Source organism: Eutrigla gurnardus (assembly GCF_963514095.1).
Source record: "Eutrigla gurnardus genome assembly, chromosome: 13".
Classification (NCBI taxonomy): domain Eukaryota; kingdom Metazoa; phylum Chordata; class Actinopteri; order Perciformes; family Triglidae; genus Eutrigla; species Eutrigla gurnardus.
In genome coordinates, this window is record NC_139936.1 from 20,655,855 (window position 1) to 20,683,671 (window position 27,817).

At 42.3% G+C, this 27,817-nt stretch overlaps 5 protein-coding genes across 7 annotated transcripts in view; 3 read left to right on the forward strand and 2 right to left on the reverse strand.

Annotated features, from left to right (window-relative positions):
- Window positions 1-4,890, forward strand: part of taok3a (TAO kinase 3a) — a 60,519-nt gene extending 55,629 nt beyond the window's left edge. For both annotated transcript variants that reach the window (XM_084024823.1, XM_084024824.1), the window contains 2 exons: window positions 372-554; window positions 3,498-4,890. In XM_084024823.1, the coding sequence (XP_083880949.1) occupies window positions 372-554; window positions 3,498-3,659 (345 nt within the window). In that variant the 3' untranslated portion in view covers window positions 3,660-4,890. The remainder of the gene's footprint in view (window positions 1-371; window positions 555-3,497) is intronic.
- Window positions 4,891-5,752: 862 nt separating this feature from the next.
- Window positions 5,753-7,346, reverse strand: pebp1 (phosphatidylethanolamine binding protein 1). Its single transcript, XM_084024837.1, has 4 exons — window positions 7,152-7,346; window positions 6,718-6,827; window positions 6,333-6,433; window positions 5,753-6,169 (listed from the first exon to the last, which is right to left on the reverse strand). The coding sequence occupies exons 1-4, from the start codon at window positions 7,284-7,286 to the stop codon at window positions 5,952-5,954; spliced, it is 564 nt and encodes a 187-aa protein (XP_083880963.1). The 5' UTR covers window positions 7,287-7,346; the 3' UTR covers window positions 5,753-5,951.
- Window positions 7,347-8,876: 1,530 nt separating this feature from the next.
- On the forward strand, window positions 8,877-16,668 carry vsig10 (V-set and immunoglobulin domain containing 10). Of its 2 annotated transcripts, XM_084024722.1 has the most exons (9): window positions 8,877-9,143; window positions 9,248-9,559; window positions 10,330-10,635; window positions 13,050-13,340; window positions 14,477-14,761; window positions 15,014-15,127; window positions 15,300-15,312; window positions 16,106-16,248; window positions 16,339-16,668. In XM_084024722.1, the coding sequence occupies exons 1-9, from the start codon at window positions 9,092-9,094 to the stop codon at window positions 16,431-16,433; spliced, it is 1,611 nt and encodes a 536-aa protein (XP_083880848.1). In that variant the 5' UTR covers window positions 8,877-9,091; the 3' UTR covers window positions 16,434-16,668. The 2 variants fall into 2 exon arrangements, with proteins under 2 accessions (XP_083880848.1, XP_083880847.1); XM_084024721.1 differs by lacking the exon at window positions 15,300-15,312 and having other exon boundaries at window positions 8,878-9,143; window positions 15,014-15,140.
- Window positions 16,669-17,930: 1,262 nt separating this feature from the next.
- On the forward strand, window positions 17,931-22,699 carry wsb2 (WD repeat and SOCS box containing 2). Its single transcript, XM_084025156.1, has 9 exons — window positions 17,931-18,117; window positions 18,307-18,475; window positions 19,249-19,451; window positions 19,537-19,668; window positions 20,446-20,546; window positions 21,133-21,329; window positions 21,585-21,674; window positions 21,765-21,881; window positions 22,065-22,699. The coding sequence occupies exons 1-9, from the start codon at window positions 18,078-18,080 to the stop codon at window positions 22,276-22,278; spliced, it is 1,263 nt and encodes a 420-aa protein (XP_083881282.1). The 5' UTR covers window positions 17,931-18,077; the 3' UTR covers window positions 22,279-22,699.
- A 153-nt stretch (window positions 22,700-22,852) lies between these two features.
- On the reverse strand, window positions 22,853-26,958 carry rfc5 (replication factor C (activator 1) 5). The gene is made up of 11 exons (XM_084025155.1): window positions 26,811-26,958; window positions 26,255-26,319; window positions 25,904-26,040; window positions 25,705-25,784; window positions 25,511-25,584; window positions 24,873-25,032; window positions 24,433-24,514; window positions 24,150-24,279; window positions 23,718-23,795; window positions 23,353-23,407; window positions 22,853-23,245 (listed from the first exon to the last, which is right to left on the reverse strand). The coding sequence occupies exons 1-11, from the start codon at window positions 26,855-26,857 to the stop codon at window positions 23,146-23,148; spliced, it is 1,008 nt and encodes a 335-aa protein (XP_083881281.1). The 5' UTR covers window positions 26,858-26,958; the 3' UTR covers window positions 22,853-23,145.
- Between the last annotated feature and the right edge of the window lie 859 nt (window positions 26,959-27,817).

A 27,817-nucleotide genomic window follows, 5' to 3' on the forward strand; every position in this document is an offset into this window, starting at 1 on the left:
CTCTCCACCTGTTGCTCATGATTTTACATTTTTTCTCCCCATTGTTTGTCTCAACTCATATCTTATCACGGTCCTATATCTTTTTCTCCTTCCATCCCTTTTATGTCTCACCTTCATTTTCAATCCCTTTTTGTCTCTCTTTTGTCTCTCCCTGTCTACTGTCTTTCCATGTCCTGTCTGTCTCCGTTGCCCTTCCATTTTCTTCCATCCCTTTCGTCTTCGCCTCCACTCCTCTCTGTGCGTTCTGTCTCTATTCCCTCTCTCTCTCTTTCTGGGTGTCTTATCAATGTACCCTCCCCCTCGTTCTCCCCATCTCTCTGTCTCTTTGTACCTCCCTCTCCCCTGTTGCGGTCCATGGTCGGCTGTGTCAGCTGCGTCTGGACGAGGCCCAGGAAGCCGAGTGCCAGGCTCTGAGGCAGCAGCTGCAGCAGGAGATGGAGCTGCTCAATGCCTACCAGAGCAAGATCAAGATGCAGACTGAGGCTCAGCACGAGCGCGAGCAGCAGAAGCTGGAGCAGAAGGTGTCGCTGCGCCGGGCTCACCTGGAACAAAAGGTGATGTGAATGAAACACGCGTTGTTTTAAAGGAGCCATATTTTTATTTTTTACTGCTCTGTAGGACATACTTTAGATTTTCTGCAAGTGATCAACGCAGACCACTTAAAGGAAAAAAGAGAAGGAATTAATTCCCCAAATAGTAGGTACACTCCTTCCAAAACGTACACACAAAAAAAGCCTTTATTGACATGATTTTTTTAACAATCAATGAATTTAATTAATTAATTAATAAATATTCCCTCTCTGGTGTAAAAAAATAAATACATCTGTTTTTTCTTTTTTACATAAAACCAGTTTGCGTTCCAGAGGTCCAATCCTTCCACCTCAGTGGTGGAACTTTTACACTTTTTACTTTAAAATCACCACAAAACTGAAGAAGGAAAAGGGAAAAATGGTCACATCACAAATTCCAGACAGGAGAAGGAAACGACTAGCAAAAAGAGAGACAGGAAGCAACCTAAGAATGCAAAAGAAAATAAATACAAACATAAAGTCATGTGAGACACACTTTAATTAATCTGATTGTGCGTTGACTAACTGGTCCATTTTAAGAATGTATGATGTTGTTGAGGCTACCATAATTGAAAGGCTGCATAACAGGCTTCAAACAAAGTGCTTGTCAGATGGTCAGACGGCAACAACAAAATGCAACTTTCTGAAACCGACAATCTGCCAAGCACATGAACCCCACCCAGCGACTGGCCAGGAGTGCAGGGAGCGAGTCAGCTCTGGGGTATTTTTGTGTTCGACCAGATGTAACAGCGTGAACGTGAGCCTTCAGGAGGGACTGTTGTGTATGTGGCATCAAAACTTAAAAAGTCTCCACTCTCCATGTAAAAAGGTCACCGTGTTAAAGGCAGTGACCCATCCTGCACAAGAAAACATAAACACAAAATCCAGCCTTGCTCCCCTTTACTCATATTGCATTTAAATGTTAGAATAATCCTTATTTGTATTCTGTCCTCCAGCATCCTGCTCCAACTTACAGTACATCACATACAGGAAGTAAAGACATCTTTTAAACAAGGAGGCATGCAGGTGTATAGACAAACAAACAGGCGGTAAGCATTTGAAATATAAACAGTCCAACGCCTTGATGCTTAGGGGAACAGGTCCGGATACGCATTTGCATCCACCTCAGCAGGCAGTGCGGGCATGAAAGGCGACCCAGACACACACACACACACATTTCCCTCACCACAGGTGGTGATGACAGTGGCGTGCCTTCCGGCAGGGAGCAGACAACCGTTTCCCTCCCACACACTCCGAATGATGGTGAAATCTCTAGACGACAGTATGGTTCTCTTACGACCTTTTCGTCACCTATCTTTATAATAAGACAATGAATATATTTAAGCGTGTCATTATAGCTTTCATCTTAATGGGTCGTTGCACATGCCCCTTTAGGTACGCTGATACTCGTGAACATTTCCATGCTTTTATTTTGTAGTTATCAGTTATGAAGTCGTATTAATTAATCGGCAGCTGTGTTGCAAGCTGGCAGCTAGCTTTCATACTTTGTTCTAATTTTCCATTTCTTCACATACATTTGACCCAGTTTTATCAATCTGTGTTCCCCAATGACCCGATTGAGACGCATCTTTTATGTGACTCTTCAGGCAAGCGGCCATGTAGACCAATGACGTGATACGATTAGAGCGGGCGAGTACGCCTCCCTCCAAAGTGACCGACGTCATGGACACAGTCTAGTAGACAGCACTCCGACAACAAAGGGAGAGATGTTTGAAATGCAGCCCGATCCAGTTCTGCTGGGTCCACTGGATCAGTGTGGTGGCGTGTTGCCCTCTCCTGGCCGCGTCTGGATCTGCACTCTGGGACTGGGATGATGTCATGGTTTTTCAAAGCACTATTGTCCTCCGGTTCGGTTCATGGTCAGAGTCTGGAGTTTTCTGTGCATGCTCAGTAGTTGGCCAGACTGCCGTATTGCGCCATGCAGCGCTTTGTCTGCACCTGTGGATGCAGACAAAGCGGCGAGTTAATGCGGGTGTTGGACTGAAAGATCCAGCAGACACAACCTGAGTGTTACAACTTAACACACTGACGCCTTTACAGTAGAAAACAATGCACACGAAAGTCTGCATCCAGCGACGCGTATGGCAGTATGCTGCATCAGGAATATAAAATGACTACAGGGGGAGGCTAAAACCATCATGAACAACCCTGCAAACACATCACGGTCCTGCAAGAAACCCATCGTTTGTAAAGGTAACTGTGACTGTGTCAGAAGTGTTGGTTTAACTCGATCTACATTCTGAGGCTGCAGTTTGTACTGTGGTGTGTTGAACTGCATTACACTGGAAGGCTTGTCTCCTCATTGTGTCTGCCTCGAATACCGACAACAGAAATGAAATATTAGACTAAAAGATGACATTCCATCCTAAAACTGCTCCTTTAAAAAAAATCTGTTTTTAAAAAGTCCCACACACCCATGATTCACAGCCGACTGTGTTACATGTCATTGTGCTCATCAGGACCGCCGGTGTACACAGACGAAGCTTGGTTGGCTTCTCCCTCACTTTCCTATTTATTGTGTTGCACCTTGAGAAACATAAACCACACACACCGTCTCGTCACTTTAGGTCTGAATAGCTGCGCTCGTGTCAGTGAAGCCGGACTAATGAGAGCAGGGCATTTAGCAGCCATATGTCTTAACATAATAACTTTGGTTCGAATATGATTCTGTTATATTCTTAAGTTAACATTTTCTATTGTACAGTAGCTGCAGCCCTGTTGAAGTGTGAACCTGCAGCACACTTCTCCAGAGCTATATATATATATATATATATATATGTTGTTGTGTTTTTAATGACAATATATCGTTTATGTTATCGTTTATGCATACCTAACTGTTTTTTTTAATTGCACGTCCAAGTCATCACAGTCATTCTCCCTAAACAGACGATTCTGTGTTTCCTGCAGATTGAAGAGGAGCTGGTTTCCATTCAGAAGGAGGGAACCGACCGTATCAAGCACCTGCAGGAGCGCCAGGAGCGGGAGACCGACGGCTTCGACATGGAGAGCATGCGGCTGGGCTTCGGCAACCTGGGCAACATGGACCTTCCCAAGGACGACTACAGATGAGGGGCTTCTGTCGCTGCTGCTGCTGCTGCCACCGCCTCTTGTAGTCCCCGGGCGTCCGCCTGCCTCAGTGCACCCCTCCTCTCCTTTTACCTGACAGTGCAGGTGTTCACTGTTGCTGGCGCCCTCACACAAACACACTCAGACGCAAAAAAAGAAAAGGCTCCAGAATCTGCTCCGGTGTGTTTTCTGGGCCAGTGAGACAGAGTCGATGGCAGGTTTTAGTGCCCCCCACCCCCAACCCCACCCAGAAACCCACCTATACTTCCTCCCCCTCCGGGCCTCTCATGATGTCACAAGATGACAAAAAAAAAATAATGCTGGATAACTTCCTGTAGTTGTCATGTTTTTGTAAGAATAATGATAACATAGTCACAGTGTTTCTTGTTTCTTGTGCAATGATGACACTTTTGTTGTGACTTAAAGTTGGAAGACGAGAGAAGGAGGGAGAGAAAACATGAGTGCAGTTGGATGAGCGACATCGCTCCACAACCATGCATTTATAGAGGTGATTGATCTTTTGGGTTAGTTTGGGTGGTTTATGGGGTCTCAAGCAGTGCAAAAAAGAAATCTCTTGAAGCGATAAATCAAACAGTCGTTCCATCGTCTTTCAACACTTTTGGGTATTTATTCATCAGGACATTTTTTACAAATTTGAGTAATTTGATACTTTGAGACACAAATATCACGCACATACAGGTACGCTTATAATAAATGTGACGGGTGAATTTGATTACTGAGGGCAGGGTGAATCACGGTACTCAACATGTGTATTGTACTGATTTCTCTACACTGGCAGCCAATGTGAATAATGATGCACATGAACTCCGACTCCCAGCTAGCACAAAGGGCTTCGTGGGGCGTGGGGCTGGGGGGGATCTTGTACTTTGTGTATAGAAGGATTTATGGAAAGCTTTTACTTATTTTCGTATTGTATTTTACTTGTCACTCGAATCAAAAAATAATTTTTAAATGGCGCTTCTTTTCCCTCCCCCCTCCTCAGATAGTATTTGAGGTTCAGTCATGTATCAATGGGATTTTCATCAGATCTTTTTTTTTTTTTTTTTTTTTGGCTTTACACAACTCCCAAGCTGTGTATTTTTCTTATAAACCAGACCAGTATGATGCTTTATTATTGCATGCACTTTAATTTTTTTTCCAGGTTAAAAAGAAGCATGAATCTGTCAGAGCTTTTAATTATATTTGTAAATAAAGTGCTCATCACACAAACTAAGGGCATGTTGTTATATGTGATCATATTCACTGTGTTGAAAAGCAGAAATTATTTACTATGGGTTTTTTTTTTAAGTAGTTAAAGCCTAAGTTTCATGTTTTACAAACAATTTTACAGCACCTTTTGAGCTGAAAACAGAATCACTTAAATATTTGATCATTATTTTGCAGGCGTGGCCAACATGTTTTAAATATTCGACTTGAAAAGAAAGCTTTTTTTAGCAAGAAATCCATTTGGATTGACTGTAATGTAGGCCTGTTATTTCAGTGATTTTAATTTGCACTGGTATTAACAGTAGGGAACAGTAAGAGTAATACAGGTTGATTATCAGGCTACTGTAACATATCCTTATCACATTGCAGAGCTGGTAAATGAAAGCAGACATCACGACAAGTCGAGACAGCTGTTAGCAGAGAAAGTTTACTACGTTGGATAAAGCTGATCAAAGGTCATGATGACTCCTGACTGCAGTTTACTGACCTTAACTGTTTGACTAAATAATTCCTAGACAGAACAGTTATAATATGGCAATCTTTAGTAATATAGTCAGAAATAAACAAACAATTCCAAACAAAGCTAAGTCTGAATGTCTCACCTCAAGACTTTTGTTGGACTCAACAGCAAGTTTCTAGAATAGATATATTCACTCTGCCAACTCCTTTAGCAACTGCCAAATGTAACCCACCTCCATGTGTTCTATGCTCCTGCTTCTAATTATTTAGCAAAGAACACATTTCTCAAACAATTCCTCACATTTACAATCATTTTATCACCACACTTTATAATGTGATTAATTCCTAATGTTATGGAGGGACCAGGTTGGCCAAATGGTGCTTCAAGCATTTATCAGAATCAGGAAACATTTCAGTGTTTAACAGATTTATTGCAGATGGGTGCAGTTATTTTTGTCACAGCACGGTGAGGCAACAATGGGGGGGGGGGGGGGGGGGGGAATGCTTTGTTACTGTTGGGGTTTCTTGATTGTTACAAGAACTTCCTTCAGACCATCCGCCTCTGTGGAAATTCCTAGTGCCAAAGGCTATCGAGTCTAGTCTTTTCATTTATTTCCCAGCCAGCTGCTCGTACAGTTTGGGGACGTAGTCATCCCACTCGGCTTGGTAGCAGGTTCCTGCCACCGGGGCTCCCAGATTGTATTTCTGCCTGAAACTCTGGATCTTGAACTTGCCACGGCCGTCTCCAGACCGGTTAGTGAGGACCGTCTCGGTGCAGGACAGGCTGGCTGACTGCTCATACACCAGCCACATGTACCTGTGGAGACCTGAGGGGGGACAAAAACAGGTTTTTAGATGTTGTTTTACAGCACTGCAGGCAAACAACCATGTAAAACTGTAACCCCACCCAAAATGCAGGACGTTTTGGAAAACATGGACACAACTGAAAACCTTTAGAAGTGGTTTCTTAAAGCTCCCTTCTTCTCTTACCTGTGCCCTTGGGAGGACCAGAGCCCACGTAGTCCGACATGACGCAGCCTGAGGACACATCGTTCCCTTTCATGTTGACCACCAGAAAGTGGTGCCACTCCCTACAACGCAAAGGCACAAAACATGTATATGACTTAAGCAGAATGAAAGGGAACCAAGCAGTACTGTAGCCCTTCAGGCAAAATATAACCACCATCTATGTATGTGCATGTGTGAACTGTGTGCTTGACGAGCATTGAGAGTGAGTGGGATGTGAGAGGAAAACAAACTAATTCCAACCATTACTTGCATTTTAATTTTCACAACTTTTTTTTTTTTTTTATAACTCTGTGACACACTCGATGACCACCCTGCGCCTCCATCCCGGTTTGCCTGCGCTGCTCACCTGAATTTAGGGTCTTTCCTACTGGGAGCGTCTGGGTCAGTTAGGGCCAGCGTGTACAACTTACTGGCGTCGCACCCTTCCCACTCGATACAGGTGGGTTTGCTCTGCACCTGCAGAAAAACACCCGTGACAATTGTTAATATTTCTGCTGCGTCAGTTCGCAGTTTGGCAGCTCCGACCCCCCGTTTGGGGGCGCTGTCCGCCATCTTTTTACAGCTGCGGACACTCTGGAGTCATTATCTAAGTCAATTCATTGTTTGCAAACGAACTAGCAAAGAATGCACTTGCACCAAATATTAAATTACAAACCAGCGTTTGATTAAATAAACAATACGTCCCAGCATGGTGCCCGCAATATCTTTTAAGCTAACACAAAAACGTGACAAAGTTAGCTGCTGTTAGCTTGGCTGGCCAACGTTAGTTAGCTGACGAACCTGTGTCGGTGTGAGCACTTTTCCGAGCTCGTCGATTTCTACAGAGTCGTATTTTACAGTCAGAGGCTGTGAAGGCTTCTCTTCGACCTCCGACAGCTCAAGAGGACCGGTCCACTGGCTCAAATCTGCGGGCATTTTCACTTGTTTTCCGCATACGATGTTCACTGTACAGCCTCTACTTGGTGGAACACAAAAAAAACCTGCCGAAGTGGTGCGTTCAAGTACCAAAAGGAGATATAACAACTAGTGAATGATGTGCGCGTTAAAATAACAAGTTGAACCACCTTGATCCATATATTAATTGTTGATTTTTAAATCGGCCTTAAAATAACTAGAGAGTAGATGTCAATCATTTGATGGATCCATGAAAGTGAGATCCCTTCTGTAGCGTTAATGACGCATATTCGTTTTGATGTTAATTGAAATTGGTAGCTCATTAACAAGTGTGTTGCCCGTTTTCACTGTAGTAGTGGTATATTAGTAGTGATGTATGCTGATATTGCTCCGTCAATAAGTTAAAAGTAAATTAATTTACTGGTGATTCTTGCGTTTATAGTTTAGTAGTTTGTTGAAACCTATTTTTCCGAGCTATCTGTCAGTGAAGGGCACAAAACCAGCGGCAGCCGACCACCAGAGGGCACTGTCACGTGTCTGCCATGTGAATAGGGGTTTGTTCAAATTTCTGTGAATCAGATCACCCGTCCCGAGCTTGTCCCTCTTCCAGTTCATATGCTCCATTAAGTTTCCAGACATGGTCCCATTTTTAGAAACAGGGGTCAGACAGCGAGAGAATTGTTTAATTAATTCGGCAAATTGATGATTTTTTTACCTGATAAAGCGGAGCAATGTGAACGACGTCCTCATTATTCCTCTACAGTAACCCAGTAACCTACTATAACCTACTAAAGGTCTGTGGTAATCAGTATCGCAGTTTATAGCACGAATCATCATGCCTATAATCTCCTTTATGGCAGTGGTTCAAATTTGCATGTCACCCGAACCTCAAAAACACACACCAAAACAGATTTGTTAAACATGACTTTAGAGCCTTTGGTGGTCTAATTAAATTAATTATAGTAAACTCTTAGCCTACACTTATATTCAGTCAGACGTTGTCGGAATTCTATTTTAAATGCTCACAGTACCCAAATTCCCACATTTCAAAAAGTCAATATGTTAGCTGTTTATCTACATCTGGTTAGTTCCCTGCATGCATTGTTTTTGACTTGATGAGCCAAAATATCATCCATCATACATGTGTTTTACGTGTATTTTATAAGAATTACATGTTTAGACAATAAATATAACAATAACTGTACAGTTAAACCATTAGGGGTTATGGTTAAGCCACATTCCAAATAATTAAAAACCTTCAACAAATATGATGATAATCGATTAAAGGGCAATAAGGGCAATTTTTTGCCAGTTAAAGTCTATTTACTACAAATTGCATGTGCATTATATCACAGTTTATGAATGTGTGTTTTAAAATCTATTTATCTAGCATTTTATGACCATAGGGGTCCAAACGTTGGTTCTGGTTTTGGTGTATTTCCATGCTTCTGTAACAAATCAAGTATGAAAAATGTTTCACCCATAATCCTCCTGTCCTAGATTGTGTCATTCCTAGATTTTGCAGCAGCATGATGTGTTACTGTCTCTTTAAGAAGGTGAGGTCAGGGTGTGGTGAGTTCGTACCAAAGTTTCCGGATTAGCATGCTCTAGTAAACAAAGCGCGTCGTCCGCTGAAGCGTCGGTCATGTCAGACGGGTCACCTCCACAGTGGGTTCGCTGTGCTCTATAATGGGCGGACTGGTGTCCAGTGTGTCCCCGGCTGTGACAGACAGGCTCCCACAGGTGGACTAGTCGGACAGGTTTGGGCTGGAAGCCCCTTTGTTCACTTTTTTTTTGAAGGCGATGTAGCCTTTCGGAGGGTTATCATGGAGTTAGTCGCAACTGTAGCGCTTCTGCACGCGTGTCTGTGTGTGACAGGTGAGTCTTAATTGCGGCCCCACCAGCCAGGTAACGCAGGTGAGTCTGTAACCCCCGTTTACGTTTCTTTCTTGTCTTCCTTTTTATTTTATTTTTGGACAAAGCGGCACTTTCGAGTAGTGACTCCACCGAAACGGCGCTGACGGCCGCACCGGGCGACGTCGCCGTACTTCCGTGTTACAGCGTCGGTAACGCAACACCGCTCTCCACGACGTGGACGAAAAACGGCGCAGTGGTCCTTCGAGGTGGCGGTTCTTCGCCGGGCTCCTCGCCCGCCGGACAGCGCCTCACCGTGCTGCATGACGGGAGTCTGAACATCAACGGGGTGACGCCCGGAGACGAGGGCACCTACCTGTGCAGCTCCACGCTGCCAGGCAACAACACCTTTCACGCACGCGCCCTGCTACAAGTCACCAGTACGTCCGCCAACGAGACCAGTATGGTCTCCAGTTTCTACTGGAGTTCAGCTTTTGTAGTACACACAAACTGGTTGTTCAACATAGCAGGTGTAATAAACACGTGGACATTATTTTTAATCATCAAATCAGATATCCGCTATTATTTCAATTAATTATTAGCTTTAGAGAGTAAATCATTTATTTAGTTATGATTTAATGCCAAACTTTGTCTTGGCCTGTTGTCCTATAGGTACAACTTTGAGGTAAGCTTGTATTTGAATATTTCCATTTAATATTACTTCATACTCCACTATATTTATTGGACATATTTACTAGCCACTGCAGATTTAAATTATTAATACAACACATAAACACATCATCATTGTGCTTTTATTATACATTTTGCATTAATAATTAAACACTCACTACAGAGCTTTCATTGCAGCACATCTTGTGTTTAATTAATTCACAACCTCTTAAACCTTTTCAAAACCGCTCTCTGGATGTTTCACAGGAGCTTCTCTGTTTTACTGATATGGTTTGATTACTCAACTGAGGCCAAAAACCCCACACAATACATTTTAAAATCACGTCCGCTTATGGATATTGGAAGTTAACATTTTCAAATAATTACTCTTGCAAACATGACAATGTACTTATCACACAATATGTTTTTTTCAAGGAATAACAGGTTAATTAAATAATTTCCCCCAAAAAAGTAACATCACTGTTGAGAACTCGAGACGTGAATACACGCTGCTTTAAGGCGCTGCTTGTTCTCCTTTCAGGTGGTCCAGAAAATATGTCTGCGTCCATCGGTCCAGCGAGTGTCCTGTCCAACGGGACGCTCACGGTCCGTCGGGGTTCCACCATCACCTTTAACTGCTCCAGCTCCTCCTACCCCGCTCAGCAGCTGACCTGGGCCTTCAGGGGAGCTACGTCCAGCAACGAGACGCTGGCTTCAGCCTCCAGATCCTGGCTGGACTTCAGGCTCGAAGACATTCAGCCCAGCGCTCAGGGACTTTACAGCTGTAGGGCCCAAAACACCGTCTCTCAACAGGCAGTCAATAAGAGCACAGAGCTGCTAGTATACTGTGAGTACCACGAGCCGAACACCCAGAATACACTTCTTTGACTATAGGTCCAGGGCTGTATCCGTAGAGCTTCCTCTTACACAGAGTGGCTCCAAGTGATGAATTTCTGAGAAAATTCTGATAACGTTCTCTAAGATCCTGTGAAAAGGGGGAGGACCATTAAGGGGCTTAAGAGTTTCTTAAGCAGAAGAAATTGTAAAAATAAAGAGGAAGGGGAAAGTGAATACAGGTTAGATCCCGCGTGGATAATGTTTGTGGTCGATCTCACATCGACAAAGCAAGGCAATAACACCAGGAATGAAAGTGATCACAATACTAAGATATTTGACATCTGGACAAACTCACAACTGTTTGTAGATTTACATGCCGACCAACACCGCTTCTTAAATAGGCCAGCAATCACAGTAACATATGCTTGTTAATATTAAACAGATTCTAAATAAGCATATACATATAAAACCCATCAGCATGTGAATAGGCTTCTGCACAAGTCAACCTGTGGCTTACAATTTATTCATCAGAGATGTTCATTAAAATAAAACTGTATTTAATTACATTTCAAATGGAGACTAAATTCTATGATGAGGCCTCTCCGTTTCACTGTCCATTCTATGACTGAGTGCATTAGGAGTCAGCTAGGAGTCTAAATGATTCTAATATAATATAGTTATTTTCATTTATTGGGCTGCATTTTAGATGGAGAGCTGTCAGCTGTCAGAGTCAGCCTTGGTTTTACAATGCCATGAAATATTGCAATAACATAGTTATAAATGTTCTATTATGTAAAACCGTTGTTTCTATGTTTCAACCTGAATCTGATCAAAAACATTTGTTTCTTATAGTGTTCTCTGATACCAGTATCTGTCGATGCACCCATAGAGAAAGAGGCGAGAAGGCTCATTTGTTAGCTGCTTCCTGCAGAAAAAAATAACCGCTGCATCCAAAGTCAATAATGATGTGACCCACGCTGAGGCTTCATTATTTGAATTCTACGTGTTCTTGCAGCAGCCATTGAGATTGAGTTAAGCCAACACAAAAAAACAATTGATTGCAATAATTTAGATCACTTTGCAGAGACATTTTCACTTTGATATTAAAGGGTCTTTTTATGTCAGTGGTCAGAAATATCGTTGAATCCCCTTCATTCAATCCTGTAAAGCAATAAAACAGATGTCCTGTTCCATAGGCACTGTGCTTATATTCATGTCTTTTCGGATGTAAAATAGTGCTCAAAGAGTTAATGGAGTATCAACAGATAATCCATTTGTAGAGGCTTTTGTCCATTTGGTGCACAAAGAATGAGTGGACGTTAAATACACAGGTGTAATCTCTGACTGTGCTTCCTGGGGAGAAAATAATAGAGAGTAAACAAGGTGGGGAAAAGGGGAAATGTTAAGGTAGGCAGGAAAAGAGCTGAGTCATCCTCCAATAGCAACCGTCCCCACAGAATCTGTGTCCTCTGTTATAACATAACAGTTTAATCTGCAGGGTGAGGAGATAGGGCGGTGAAACACTGAGAGGATTTCCTGAATTCTCAACACACAGCAAATCTTGTGTTTTTGCTGACTTCCTACAATGACTCACAGATTCAGGGCTTTTCTACTGGCAACAGCTACAACAGTATCACATCCTGTATTTGGAGCATAACATTCCCAATATTAAATCAATCAATATGTATTTGGCTTCAACCGTTGGAGAAAAACTCATCTGGAAATCAGAATCTAATTTCACCAAATTATTTCTTTCCAGGAAACATTTTTGGAAACAACAAACCCTCAGAATAAAGCATTATTGATTTTTATAAATTCATCAGCTTTTACCTGGTTATGTGTGAAGAGTTATGATTAATGTATCAGTAATTTTTGTGTATGCAGGAGAGATTAAGGACACAATTAAGGACCTTCAACATAAAGTCAGTGTAATTTTAAATAGGGGAACAAATGCAGAGAGCACTTTACTAAACAAGATGGTGACTAAATAGTAAGTTTATGTACTTAATTTGTTTAGAATCTCGTTGAGACCCTCATATCTACATAGGGAGCCAGTCCTCTTCAGAGTCTGCTATGTTGCACCACCATGTTCCTAAAGTAGCCAAGAAGGGAAAAGCAAACACTGGCTCTAGAGAGAACCTTTTGCATTTCTACGTTACCTGCAGGCCACTGTAGTTCTCTGACACACTGCGCTAAGGTGAGCCGCAGAAGTGCAGAACTGTGGTCCTCACTTGGAATGCTTATCACTTCCAGATAACACTGTTGACACCATCTTTTCCTCGTGTGTTCTTTGTTTAAATACTAAAGGGTGGGTGTGTCTAAATCCTAGTGTAATGAATGCACATGGCGAGACAGTGGCCATTATCTAGCTCTTTATTTAATTTGCTTCCTGTCGTTCCTTACTGATGTTTTTGTCCTGACTAGATGTCCCAGACAGACACCCTGAGTGTATGTGGGAGCCAGCCCAGGACCCCTCCCACATCCAGTTCAACTGCACCTGGTTTGGAGCGTATCCCGCCCCGACGCTACGCTGGGGGCAAGACGAGGACGACCACGGAGCTGGCTGGACAGAACGTATCTATGCATCGGAGGTGACGGACAGCCTGTCGGTGATGCTGAACCGCTCGATGCTGTCCGACGGGCAGACGCTGACGTGCAGGGCCCGGCACGACGCTCTGCCTCCCAGTAAAGAGGCGCTGTGTTCGCTTACCCTCAGTAAGCATGTTACGGTGAAACGAGCCTCTGAACCATCCTGAGACGTGCAGCTGCTGAATCTTTTATGTGTTTTCCACTCCAGAGTCACACTGACACTCCTCAGTGAGGACTGTGGTCACTCGTGTTCTTTCACCTTAGTTGAATTTAAAGGGTCGGTTTTTCCAAATGATCGATTCAGCAAAAGTCCCTGCAGATAGTTTTATTTTTTATGTATTTATTTTATTTAGTAGCAGCTTCTATTTCTCAAACCACATAGAAACTGTCCATAGTCCATGCAAATCTGTAAAACTGTTAATGGCATGTCCTGTAGGAGTTGTTTCCTTTTTCCCAGTTAATCTTTTAGACAGTTTGTACCTGGTGACGTAACGCTCATACGGCTACAGTGGTTACGATTCAATTTATTGCAATACTTTTAACCAAGGATATATATTATATATCTCAATAGGCTAATAATATTGAAAAAAAAATGGCAGTGCACCCTTCCAGTACTTCCTGTCTCAGTTTGTGTTGTTGCGTTGGAGTAGATGAGTTTCCATGGCTGAAGATGTCTCACGTTAAGGGATTTAAACAAAAAAAATGAACATCTGCCATGAATCTTTGCACGTTAGATAGTGTTTTTGACAACAGATACAGTATCACAAAACATAGTACTGTGATACGTCTTTCTTTTTTATATTTTCTATTTTGTTTATTTTCATTGAATCCCCCTTCATACACATGTACTTAATATTGAAGAGCCATATTACAGCCAGGGCTGTATTATATGAACCTAGTTTTCAGGCTCCTTCCCAATCAGCTTCTTGTTTAATTATCATAGTTAATATTCTCAGAATAAGTTTACTTTTGGACTTTGAGTACTTCTGTGCGCACAAACGCAGCCAAACACATGGTTGGTCGTCCACGAGGACAGTGTTGCCTGCGGGACACGTGGACAGTTGGTGAGTCACTCAGTAGTGGAAGGGTTATCAAAACAGATCGGTGACTGTGCAAATCGTACGATTGCATTAGCTTATCTGCATTCTTTATCTGTTGTTAAGCTTTGAAGATGAGGTGTGTCCTTATCGAATCAGATTAGGTGTTTGATTCCCACTGAGGCCAGCTTGAATGAAAATAAACCCATTGTCCCTCTCTCCCAGAGTCTCCGTACCCTGAAGGCGACCCGCTGGCCACGGCTCTGGAGACGTCCAGCAAAACTCTGAGCTGCACCGAGGACGCGTCCATCCCCCCCGCAAACACCACATGGAAGAAAGGGTTACAGCAGGACGACATCGTCTCCGGGTCGAAGTACGTCCTGTCTGAGGAAGGCCCCGTCTTCAAGCTGACCATACTCAACGTCAGCAAGGACGACGAAGGCGTCTACTTCTGCCGCAGCGAGAACCCAATCGCCGTCCGCGAGCTGGAAGTCTACCTCACTGTGAAGAGTGAGTTTGGGATGAGGGGAGGGTTTGGGCTGTCAGTCATATGCATTTGCATGAAACCGTTCACGTCAGGAGGGAAGTGACAAACGCTGATCTGAACATCCAGTCCTCACTACATATGAATGGACCACAGATTTTAACAATAAGCCTGTGACGGCAGATGTCGCCTCCACCTCTGGAATGCTGATAAACCTGCTGCTCCTCCCTTTTTTCTGCTTCATAATCTCCTCCTGTCACCTTGTTTTGTCCCAACAGCCTCCTCCTCGTACACCGGCGGGATCATCGGAGTCTTCATAGCTGCACTGATCGTGGGATCTGCCGCTATCGTAGCTAAAACCGTTTATTCCAGCAGACACCGAATTTGCCTGGGTAACGTTGCCTCGTCTTTGCCACATAAGCACGGAAGTGACAAATGCCTGCAACTGCTCCACTAAGTTTTTTACGATCCTACTTTTCACACAATTAAATACTGCACATGTTATTTATGAGAACAGAAGTATACATCATAAAATCTCAACTTCTGTTCATATTTTTGTTTCAGGTGATGGCTTTGGGTGAGTATCTCACATTTATTTTATTTTTTTAAACCTATGTAATATTTTATTTTAGCCACCAAAGCCAGTAGAGGGATTCGGAACAGCTCTAATTTAGATTATGGACTGCAATCTGGCTTTCATTTTAATCATCTTGTTGAGTAGTTTGTTATATATTTTTTTCAGGAGTTTCATTTTCTCTCAATCTGTGACGTAGACGTCGTCATGAATTATTACAGAATTACAACTTGTGCACGTACCGTGGCCTCGATGGACCAGAATGCATTGCTGCTGCAAGGCATGTGATTAGTAATGATAAGTTAAACATTTTACTTATATATCAGTGGCCCCCGCGTGTATCTATACGCTCCTAGTGTTTCTGCTTGGGCCAAATGTGTCAACATCACGCAGTTATTTTGAGATCTTTAAATAAACGTAAAGCTAGCCTGTAGAGTTTTTCTTTTTAAACGAACATTATGTTGTAAACATTGTGAAACATTATGAAATGTTCTCACCAAAACACACTTTATACTGTGGGCCCCATTAACATGATGAATGATTTGAATTCCTTCTTCATGTAACATTTGGGAAACAGGGAGCCACCCTAAAAATGTTGCTGTTTGGTGCTACTCGTGAACTTAAAGTTCAGAGGGTCACTTTCCCTCCTGAACCTCCTTGGAGTGGATGTTGACACAACACCAAACTCCTGGAATGCACACACCAACGCAGATTTTATGATATGCAGCCGTGTGAACGCGTCTATGTCCCGACCTGCAGATGCCCTCTGATGTCAAAGCGTGTTTCTGCTCTTTAGGCAAATGGAGGAGGACAGAGGCGACGTGCTGAGCCTGGTGGAGTCAGACGACGAGCAGATCTTTCAAGACGCCGTCCCGCGGCTGCCTCCGCTGACCAACGGACACCACACAACGCTCGTCCAGATACATCGGATCCCATCGAGTATGACCTCCCCCTGCCAGTTTACATCCATTTCATGGCTTATGAAGGAAGTGTCTGGGAATCTAAAAATGTCCTTTTGTTTTTTTTTAGGTGATCACGAGGATGTAGAAACCGCTGACACAAGCCCGCAGCAGCAGGACGATACTGTACAGACAGAAGTGCCAGCAGATCTTGTAACATTTTAGGTTTCCGGTGTTTGTTTTTATATTGAGATGAAAACCATGTACGCCCAATGACAATGTGAACAGAATCAGTGAATGACATGTTAAAAAAAGAAAAGGATAATCTCTTTTAATTAGGTTTTTCTTAAACAGGGTTTTTAATTTTGTAAGCTTATTTCTGTGATTTGTTTGTACAGGATTTTGAATATGTTGCTCTGATGTTGAGGTTCCTGCAGTAAATGGAGCTGTTTGAACACAATGTGATGTGATAATTACTTCAACTTACTCCCAGTTCATTGATCACAGTCTGTGTGATTAACTATGACGGGCCGCCGGCCGGTCTAGAGAACCATTTAAACAATGTGGTGGAGTGAGTTTTTCAGTCGTCTTGTGTGTAGGATGTAGTGAGGGTAAAAACAACAGAAACTCAGTTTTCACACCTTGGAAAAACCTTTTGACTGAGAATGTCAGTATCTGTAATATAAGAAGATTTTAGGTTGGCTATGACTTTGTTGTAAGTACGGTATTTAAACTATGCCATGAGTGAAATCACTGACAATCTGCATAGTTAAACTGAGTCATATTATTTGCTAACGCAGTAAAATAAGTTATAAAAATTCTGTAACTGTAATGTTCCATTAAATACAGCCAACAATACAATTTTTTTTATGAAGAGCTGAAATTAATAAAACTTAATCTACTGAAAATGATTAAGCTATTATGAAAATAATAGTCCTAAAATGAATGAAGAATATCTAAAGTGAATGACAACACTTAATTCAAAGTAAATAATTCAGTTTTATGTAAAATATTCAAAGTCAGTATATATGGCTTTAATGGCTGCAAGATCACATCAAGTGGAATAAAATAATAAATGTACGTATATGTGTATATATATATATATATATATATATATATATATATATATATATATATAAATAAATAAGCCTACAGATAGATGATGGTTCAGTTAAGGCAGGGATTGGAATATATATACCTTTTTATATGGATTGAAAGGGCATTCTTAAAACATGAATATATTTTTTAAATAGTAGCCGTTGTTATTGGTTTGACATCCACACACTTTTTTTTACTTGGTTTTGGTTTTGAAAGACAAAAGGTCCAAAATAAAACCAAATTAAAATCATATTATTGTGATAAATCAACTATAGTTTGAGAATCATTAAACACACTTTCCTACGCAGTTCAGTTTAAAAGGATCTCGGCAGGAACGCAAAATAACATTCTTGACGCCAACTATATGTGCTCCGCAGCATATTTCTTTAATGACATCACATTGAATCACGATTCCTCACGTGTAGTTTAACAACAATGGAAACCAGTGGAAACCAGTGGAAACAAGTGCGTTGTAATTTAAAGAGGGGCGTGGCTTCGAGGTTACGTAATTAAACAAAAAAACACGGCTACGTTTGGGGACATTACAGCCAATGGCAGCCTGCGAAGTGACTCAGACGGCCGGAAGTCAGCTGAACATTTTGTTTCCCACTCGCACATTTTTCACATAGCGCGAAGGCGGGACGACGAATCGGAGCCGCCACTCTCTCCGGACTCAACCGAGTGTCCTGCGTTCATTTACATGGACGGCTGGAGTCGGACGGAGAGGACTCGTTCACGGAGCTAAACGCGAAGGATGTGAAGAAAGCAACGATGTGCTCCACGGTAAACAACGCGGAGATACAGCAGACGAGTAAGTGACAATATCCGCGCTGGTTGTCATCGCAACGCTCCGTTACCAGGCGGCGGTTAAACCGCCAGTGGAAAGAAATCGCGAGCCGAGAGGGTGGTTTGTTGTTGTAGCTGGGGGGAGCTGCTGTCAGCGGCGGTGAAGGATGAGTCCTTAATCTGTTGTCCATGTTACGTGTCCTTCCTCTTCCAGAGTCCGACCCGGCTCTGGTCCTGGAGCTGAAGACCAGGCGCCCCCCGTCCTTGGAGGGCCGGGCAGGATGTGAGACCTGGAGCGTGGACTTCTCCCCGGACGGAGCCTGGTTCGCCTGGTCCATGGGACACGGGGTCGTCTGGGTGGTCGCCTGGCCTCTCGACTCCGAGTAGGTTAACCTGTGTGTTTAATCCGCACGTGATGCATTCAGGTGTGCCCCGTACATTCGGGTTTGTGTAAAAAAGAGTAAACACAGCGGCTGTTTTATCCGTGTGAGAAATCATGCCACGTTGGGTTAGAACAAACATTAATTTATGTATTTAATAACACATAAAAAAGATCTAGCTATTAAATAACGCCCTTTGCTTTGGATTACTCGTTAAACAAAACAATTAAATGCCACAACCACAATGACTGTAAACACCAGTTTCTGGGCTGACTTTTATATCACACAGACATAAAGTGTTACAAATAAACGAAAACAATTGCGCAACCAATGTCTGATGAGCAGACATTGGTTGCGAAATTCACTGAAATCAACTGCTGTTATGTTAGAAGCCAGAAAAAAAAAACATTTCATTACGATGAGCAAAGTTTAAAATTGGATTGGATTCGTTTTTCATGACTCTATTAAGTATTTCTTTTTTATTTATCCAAATTTTTCTTTTTTTAATGTATTTTATTTATTTATTAGCTATTGACATTGAACACTCCATACAATACACTCTGCACTTTGTGTCAATATAATTCCTGAATTTAGATACCAAATATCAAAACAATATCTTTTACATGTTTAACTTTTCCCCTCTTTTTTTAGCAAATCATGCCGAATTGCTCCGTGCATCGTCACTGATGGCACCTGAAGGCAGCATCATTCAATCACTGGCTTCCCACTGACCTACATTTGAGGTTTTTAATGGCATCTGCTCTTCTCACTCACAGAGACGCTCAGAATGGAGAGATCAACCGAGAAGACAAGAGCTTCAGTTGTGGTCATCCAGTGTGGGGCCTCGCCTTCGGACCCAGACCTCCAAAAACCACTGCAGCCTCACGGCCGTCCAAAACCCCATCAAAGGGGAACAACAGCCTGCTTCTGGCTACGGGCTTGGAGAACGGAGTGATCAAAATCTGGAATGTGTTCACGGGTGAGACATTAATTTCTGTTGGTGGGAATGTCACCTTTGCTGTTTCTTGCTGATTTTTAAACCACTTTTATGTTTTTTTTTCCAGGTCAGGCTGTATTTGATCTCCACGGCCATGAAGGCGTTGTGAGGGACCTGGTCTTCCCTCAGAACGGGACGCTCACACTCATATCGTCCTCTCGGGACAAGACTTTGAGGATTTGGGACCTGGCCCAGAAAGGTGTGTGCAGCTTCTTTTTGGTGCATTTTAAGAACTCGTAAAGTCTAAGGTCCAGACTCTTCAACGACAAAATTCACTCAAGTGTTTTTCAGAAGAGTCGTGTTTTCACCTCCTCCCTTGTGTTAACATAGTTTTGAGTGGTGTTCACAAATGGTCTTTACTGATATACACTCTTAGTGTTTACTTTTCTAAATGCAATGCAAACATGCTGCTTCGTGGGTAAATAGTGTCAGGAAATAGTTGTTGACACTCGGGGTGGATGTGACTGAAAAGCCATCACATTCTAAAATAATAGTTTGTTTAACTTATTGGTAAATGTGCATGTTTGGCCCATTACTGCTCTTAAACTTTGTTTTTGTTGTCAAAATAACATCATCACTCTTCTTCTGACGTTAACGTCTGCAAATGCGATCTTATAATTTGACACGTTAAAGATAACTTAATGAAGTCACTGGTGTCACTTTGTGCATTCATGCTGTGCACATCAGTTTTTGGAGGATCCTTGAACGCACCCTGGTCAAACATTAATCTTGTTAAATGTTCACCTGAGGTGTTGCTGAACAAGTTTCAAGGGCCTGAATGTTATGTTTGATGATATTGAAGGGAAACCTGTCGTTAAAGAAACAGTGGTTGATAAGCATTCAGGGCGTATAATTTCAGTTTTCTTCAGGAGCTGATTGTGTGATTTAAAAAGAGAAACTGTTTTGATGTCCAGATGATTTTGGAGTGTGTCTCATTCCGTTGAGTTAGACTTTGTATTCTGTCTGTTTGTTGTAGGTAAAAAGGTGCAGGTGCTTTCCGGCCATAAAGATTGGATCAGCTGCTGCTGCGTATCATCAGACTGCAGCATGATCGCGTCCGTGGGCAGATTTGACAGAGTGAGTTAAATATGTTGTAACACATTCAGCACACAAGCACAGAGATCTGCGTGACTGAATGATCCCAAAGGACGTTGTTTTTCATGTGCATTTGTTTCGTGCACGTGTTGTTTTTATGTATTTATACACTTGTAATCTAATGTGTAGATAAAACTTAAATACTTAAAGTGACCAGAACTGTGCTAAAGGGGCAAATATTTTTTTTGCAAACAGTCATGGAGAAGTTCAGCTTTTACAATCTCCTGGTGACACATCTGGTTTACCTGATCATTAGAGCAGTGTGTCTTTTCTATTTGTATTTGCATTAACATTTATCCATTGGGTTATTTTTGACACCAAGCTGTGTGTAACACCAGACTTTAAGATAACAGCGAGGCTTTAAACCGGTTCCGCTGCATGTTTCAGCCCGTCCTGTTGACATTCACTGAGTCGGCACTTCACTGAAAATCAAATTACTAGTTTTTCTTGCATTGAAACTTCTTCAATCAACGCCGTAAGGCAGCATTGGTCGTGTTATTCCACATCAAAAACGTCTACAGCGCGGCATTAAGACTCATTAACCCGTTGTGACTTTGAATCTGGTCAGATGGTGTGTCTGTGGAGTCTGCGCTCATATACGTTCATCAGGAACCTGGCGGGAGGGACCCACAAGACCTTGTACCTCCTGTCTTCCTGTGACTTCTCTCCTGACGGGGCGCTGCTCGCCACCGCGGCCTTCAGCGGCTCCAGCTGGTGGATCGACCTCTGGGACCCGTACACTGCAGAGAAGCTGGCCACGCTGGTGTAAGTTCCCACTCCGCCGTCAGTCAGTCAAACACAAAACTGGATTTTGCTCCGAGTTTTATTTTTGATGACAGTTTTCACCAGGAATGTGCAAATTAGTTTCAAGAAGGTAAATGTGATGGGAGCCGGATTTACATCTCATGCACTGCCTCAAGTATGTGATGGTGTCCTGTGTTTTGTACAACCTTGTGTTTTCTTGTTTTTTTATATAATGTGGAATTAATTCCTAAAAACCTCCGTTTCTTTTATTCACAGTGACTACTTTGACGATTACAGGCAAAACCAAATCTCAGCAATACAGTTCTCTCCCAACGGTTTGCACATGGCGATGGTGACAGACGACAGGTGAGCAGCTCATCAGCTCCACCTCATAGACATTGATGTTATGTCGTCATGTAAACAATAGGATCTCATACAGATGTGTTGTGTTCGCAGAGCTCTTCGGATCTGGGAGCCGGGACAGAAAGGGATGGTGATGCAGACGAAAGCAGACCGGGACGCTAACGGACTCTGCTGCAAATACCATCCACAAGGGGGCGTGGTTGCCACAGGGTAAACATCCTCAAGCTCCAGTCACAATTTGAATATTATTTGAACACGAAACTTGGCTGAGGCTGGCACTTCAGCAGCTTTCATTCCTTACTCTGCCAGTGGTTTAACTTTGACCCCTATTCAACATCTCACATGGAAACCAATTAACATTTCACCCGCTAACCCCGCCCCCTCCTGTGACAGAACCAGAGACGGCCACGTGAGGTTCTGGAGGGCGCCCAGGACGATGCCCAGCCTGCGCCACCTGTGCCGATCCATCCTGCGCCACTCGGTCTCCACGCACCAGATGGAGCCGCTGCCCCTCCCCAAGAGGATCCTGGAGTACCTCACCTACAGAAACATCCCCGACTGCCTCAACACCTGCTGCTCCTCAGACGACGACGATTGGGAAGGTTAAAACAGGAACACGGACACAATGCAACAACCGACATTAACAGCAAGTGATTGTCACGCATCATCATACAAAAAAAAAAGCCTTTTTGTTTGCGGATGAAGATGCTTTCAAAGCTTGATTCAGCATCCGTCGTTGTAATATACTTTAGATGCAGCATTCCCACATTAAGGAATTTACTTATTGCACTACTGCTGCTATAAGACCATGCATTTAAACTAAATGTCCACATGCTTATTTGACTTGAATATCACAGTTTTATACTATTAATTTATTGTGTAAATATCAAATGTATGTTTCTAATTTCAATGTTTATCATAAAACAGCACATGCACTACTACTGCACATTACTGTACCTGCACATGTTAATTAAGATAACAGAACTGGACTAATAGGAAATAGTTTTATTAAACAGATTGTAAACACATGTACATGTCCAAGGTCTTTTCTTACAGCTGTATACGGTTTTGTACTTGTTACATTATGGCATGTTTGACACGTTTCTTTAATATCGCTTCGCTCATCGCATATTTTCAGCGGATGGATATGTGACAGTAAGTTGGTCCTACACTGGTGACTGACTACATGTACAGTTTTCTGAGTCCATAAGTGCACAAATTATGCATATTGTTTGTTACTAGTTACAAAAGCCTTCCATTTGTCTCCGTCTGTATGCAGATGTGAGTGACTCAGACAGCTGTGAGTGTTTGACTCTACGCTGTACATACCTGTGGAGCAGTGGTGGGAAATTACTTCCTCTCTAAATAAGCAGGATAGTGTAACAATCAGAGATAGTAGTCCCCAAGGAATTTGTTTAAAAGAAGACGGTTAATCCCCAGTGGTGTGCATTGTGGCGTACGACGGTGACGGCGTCTAGGAGGCCTCGCTGACCACGAGGTCTCTCACTGCCTGGAACGCTGCGACCATGGAGCTCAGCTGGATCTTCTCATTGGTCCCAGACGCCAGCCTGTGTCTGAGGAGACGACACACTGAGTCCCAAAGCAACATCTGTCTGCATCCGTGTTACTAACGAAAAAAAATGACTTGTATGTAATGTTAATATTAGTTTATAATACATACTCAATGTCAGCCAACTTGATGAGCAGACCCATTCTTATAGCTGGAGGGAAGTCCACTAGAAAAGGGGAGAAAAATAAATAATAATTCAGATCAACAGATTCTGAGCCTTAAATAACGCAGGCTCAGTGGAGAGAAAACTACTTTTATTATTTTTCAAGGGCATTATCTTAAATCCAAACACATAAACCAACATTACTATGAGAGTAAAGAGAATCAAAATGTTGAGTCACACAAACCACCCACATATTTTACAGTAGTCATCAAGCTAAGCCTCTTGTGTACACATGACTTGCAGCTATTCAAGCCAAACGAGCTCAAATGCATCTAAATAGAGAGAGATACTAAACTCTTGAATCACTTCTTACCTCTGTGTATGAGCAGATGGACCTCAGTGAGGATATCATTCAGGGCCAAACCTTTCAAGGTCTTCAGCTGAAGGATTTCTGTGCATTAGGTGTTAAAGAGCTGCAACAGTGTAAACGGTTCAGTCATTTAAATCCCAAAACCTCGTATTTAATCAGGCAAAGCAGCACAGGTAATATTTGTCAAAGTGTTATCGGAGTCAGATTTGATGATCAATGAGCTACAGCTAGCTTCTATCCAGTATTATCAGTTTAAAGGCTGATATACAGCAACTTCAAGATGTGGAGCGTTTCATGAATCGTGCAAAGTAATCCTAAACACATATGTACACATTAAACATGTTGGAGAAAAGAAGCTTATATGCAAGAGGGTAAATAAATAAAGACAGATTATTCCACAGCAAAGCTTCCGGGCTGAAAGATCCTGAAGGATACGTTTGTACGCTGCGGTGAAGTCTTTGTTGAGGGACCAGTCGAGGATGTTGGCTATATCTGAGCGGAGGGGGTGACCTGTGCAGGTGTACACCGTGTCCTCTGTGACCTTCCCGTACGCCATACTGGTGCTCTAGTAATCACACAGGAGGAACACAGTCAGAGCCTTTTCTCTGCTACGATGGGGAGATAAAACATTTTCAGCCATTTTAAAACACAACGTGAATGAAAACACTGACAAAGCGGCGACACCTCGATGAGCCACGAGAGGAGCTTCAGGTCGTACCTGCAGTATGTTGAGCGATCTTCTCATATCACCCGATGACAAGGTCACAATGGCCTTCATTCCACCTGGATTAATGTCAATACTGACACAAAAACATGCACTCTTCAATCAGCAGTCAAATCAATGCAAAGCTTAATTGATGTATTAAAGAGAAATGTATTATTTTGACAGCTTTCTGTATAAATAACCATCACTGATAGAACATGTTAAAATCGGTCACAGCAAGAAAACAACGTTGGGTGAATTCTGTGCTGAGCTGCTTATTGTTCTGTGCAGGAAAACTAATTATCTTTGAGCTGTCCTGCATAACAAATAGGAGGTAAAGGCCAACGGGCATTGCCGACTTTTTTGGATATCGTCTCAGTTTACTGGGAGGAACATATCAGGAAAAAAGTGCAGATTGCTTTAACAGGAGATGAAGAGGAAACATTCCCACTCACCTCTCCTGCTGGACGACATACTCCAGCCGAGGGATCATCTGGTCCGGTACCAGCGGGCTGAAGCGAAATCTGGTGCATCGAGACTGCAGAGCTGGGATGATCTTAGAGAGGTAGTTGCAGATCAGACAGAATCGGGTGTTTTCTGTAAACTTCTCGATCACTGAAACGGAGAGAGAGAAACACATTAGAAATGTTCCATCCAAGAACCCTAAATTAAAAAGCTTCCAGCTAGGACGTTTATAGCCTAGAGAACCTCAGGTCTTTAAAACTAGGTTTTAAATTCTTGCTGGGATCAATGCGAAAATTCCATGTCAAGATTATCCTGGACAATATATTTACGATTCAAGATATTATTCCCGATAATGACAGAAATATGTACTAAAACATACCTGGATCACTGAAATGGATTACACAAGCTTATGTGATTAGAACCACTGGTTAAATTAATTTCATGAAGACAAAGTGTTCCAGTTTAACTTGTTGTTGATGATTTAAACCAAATCTTCTGAGAGCTTTTTAGAATAAATATCAGGCTGTACAAACAGATATGGTGTAATTCACTAGTAGCCAAGTTTTCCGGCTGCTCAGTGAGCCGTGTCGCTCACAGTGGGCAACGCCCGGCCGAACAGATGGCTCACCTCGCCGCAATGCATTCTGGGCATCCTGGGTCATGGCATCGGCCTCGTCCAGTATCACCAACTTGTAGCCCTTCCTGGAGGATGAGCGGAGACGGACACACAGGCAGCAGGTTAAATAATTCCCATGCAGTGACAGGTTGCACATTAACGCATAAAGAACATGTATTTCTGAACAGAAGTGTGGATGTTTATACTTGAAGATGGTCCTGGTGCTGGCAAAACTCAGAACGGGTCCTCGTACAACACCGATGCCTCTGTCATCGGACGCGTTTAGCTGAAAGACAAAATGAGACGTCAAATCGCAGACAAGCTTTGCCCCGTGGCTCAACCACTGGAGATGCAAGGTGAAAAGAGGAGCCCAATAAAAGCACGTAATGAAGAGTTGTAGTATACCTCCAACACCATGGAGTTGAACTCTTTTTCCTTGTAAAGCTGCTTGGCGCAGGCGAGGATGGTGGAGGTTTTGCCTGTTCCAGGGGGGCCATAGAACAAGAGATGGGGAAGCTTGTCCTCAGTGACAAACTTCTGGACTGGACAGAAAAAAACAAATCTTAAAAATTGACCTAGCCAGACATTTTGGGCTTCCATACTGTTAATTATTACAGGCACTTACAGCACAACTACAGTAGACGACAAAATAATGATCTTACAACTGTGTCATTAATACTTTTGCACTGTTACATGTTGGTCCTTTAGGAATGAGGATAATGCATGGCATCATCTGCTGGCAGTCCACATACTCACTGGTGGTTAGAATATCTTTGTGTGAGATGAGATCATCAAGTTTCTGTGGTCTGTATTTCTCCACCCTGGAATACGGAGCAGAAACACATCGTCATATTATCATTAAACAGATACTTCGATTGCAAAATGACTAATCATTGTAAGTAAGCTTCGACTTGTCGCTGACTTCGAATGATTGGTTACCACATTTTAATTCGGCATCCATATGTAGCACCATGAATGCACCGACATAGATATATTAGATAAAATGACGTTTCAAGGTAGAGGCTGCAACACTTCCGGTGAGCCAGTCCAAGTGGCAACACGGCAACGCTCGATGCAATGACTAGTTGTTGTGTATGCCGAATTAAAGAGAAGCTCGCTTGGCTTATCAAGTTGCTAACAAATATGAGTAAAATCTTAACGTCAAGTGTAGAAAGCGTTACCAGAAAAGCTAACGTGTAGATGCAGCGGCGAGCTGCTCTCTTGAATCCATAACGTTGCTAGGTAAAGTGAGGTTAGCTAGCTAGCTGACTATTTTCAACCTGTCTGTGATAACCAACGGCTTTCTACTCACCATGGTAAGTTTCTGGCCTGAAGCGGCGTTTTACTTGTAGAATCCATGCGCTGCGTAAACTGTAAATGCTCCAACCTGGGTTCAATATCTTTACAGTTTTAAGCACTTCCACTTTGGCACTTTGGCGCGCTCCACAACAAAAACGTGCGTCTAACGTCACGGCGTACAACCAATAGGATCCCTGTGACAGCTCCTTTGGGCGGGGCGTCCATGAGAAAAATGTCCACTGTAAAAAATACCAAATGTCACATTTCTCGTTAAAAAAAACAACAGCATCTACAATGCTGAACATATTTGATCCACTTTGTTTTACAAACCTTTTCTCCACTATATTTACATGTATTGTCTTCATACAATACTGCAATGGCAATCAAATATGTCTATTTCTATAAAATCAACAAAATCAACTGCAGAGAGCACGATTAGCCTGCATTTGGAAGACTGATTCATCCAATACATTATGCTTATGGAAATCGTTTCCAACCTTTTTGACTTTTGACTTATTATTTATTAATTTTGTTTTCTATGTTATTGCTGTAAATAAAGTGTTTTTATCTGTGTTTTTATGTGGTGAAACTTTTACGCTGCCATCTTGCCCACAACCCCCTAAAAGAGATTAATATTCTCACTGGGTTTATCCTGGCTAAACAAAGGTTAAATTATTTTTGATGATGTCCAGCTCTAAATATTTAACCTTTCTTTTAATCAGGTAGTCTCAATGAGATCAAGATCTCTGTTGCCAAAGAGACCTGAGTACAGAAGAAGAGATAAGAACAGTGATGAGACACACAATTCAGTCACACACAAACTAGACAACAGTAGAAACAATCATGCACGTCTCAAAAACAATACTGTAAAAACTGTGATTGGGGTTAATTAGTATTTACTAAATAAATAATAGTAACCTTTACATAATAAAAAGACTTTGTGAAGTTTGGAATCAGATTGAGCTGAAATCAACAAATTTGAATTATTTATTAATTGCACTTTACTCAGTTTTGTTTGAA

Bases quoted from the DNA above. Each gene is read 5' to 3' on its own strand.
- pebp1 (XM_084024837.1), bottom strand. From the start codon at position 7,286: ATGCCCGCAGATTTGAGCCAGTGGACCGGTCCTCTTGAGCTGTCGGAG. The intron at 6,434-6,717 runs GTGAGCAGCGCA...TTTGCGTTGTAG, and splicing joins AGGAAAGACCCTAAATTCAG to GGAGTGGCACCACTTTCTGG. The intron at 6,170-6,332 runs GTAAGAGAAGAA...GTCCCCCCTCAG, and splicing joins TGGTCCTCCCAAGGGCACAG to GTCTCCACAGGTACATGTGG.
- vsig10 (XM_084024722.1), top strand. From the start codon at position 9,092: ATGGAGTTAGTCGCAACTGTAGCGCTTCTGCACGCGTGTCTGTGTGTG. The intron at 9,560-10,329 runs GTACGTCCGCCA...TTCTCCTTTCAG, and splicing joins CGCCCTGCTACAAGTCACCA to GTGGTCCAGAAAATATGTCT. The intron at 14,762-15,013 runs GTGAGTTTGGGA...TTGTCCCAACAG, and splicing joins AGTCTACCTCACTGTGAAGA to CCTCCTCCTCGTACACCGGC.
- wsb2 (XM_084025156.1), top strand. From the start codon at position 18,078: ATGTGCTCCACGGTAAACAACGCGGAGATACAGCAGACGA. The intron at 19,669-20,445 runs GTGTGTGCAGCT...TGTTTGTTGTAG, and splicing joins TTGGGACCTGGCCCAGAAAG to GTAAAAAGGTGCAGGTGCTT. The intron at 20,547-21,132 runs GTGAGTTAAATA...GAATCTGGTCAG, and splicing joins CCGTGGGCAGATTTGACAGA to ATGGTGTGTCTGTGGAGTCT.
- rfc5 (XM_084025155.1), bottom strand. From the start codon at position 26,857: ATGGATTCTACAAGTAAAACGCCGCTTCAGGCCAGAAACTTACCATG. The intron at 26,320-26,810 runs GTGAGTAGAAAG...TCCGTATTCCAG, and splicing joins CAGGCCAGAAACTTACCATG to GGTGGAGAAATACAGACCAC. The intron at 25,033-25,510 runs GTGAGCCATCTG...TCTCCGTTTCAG, and splicing joins CCAGAATGCATTGCGGCGAG to TGATCGAGAAGTTTACAGAA.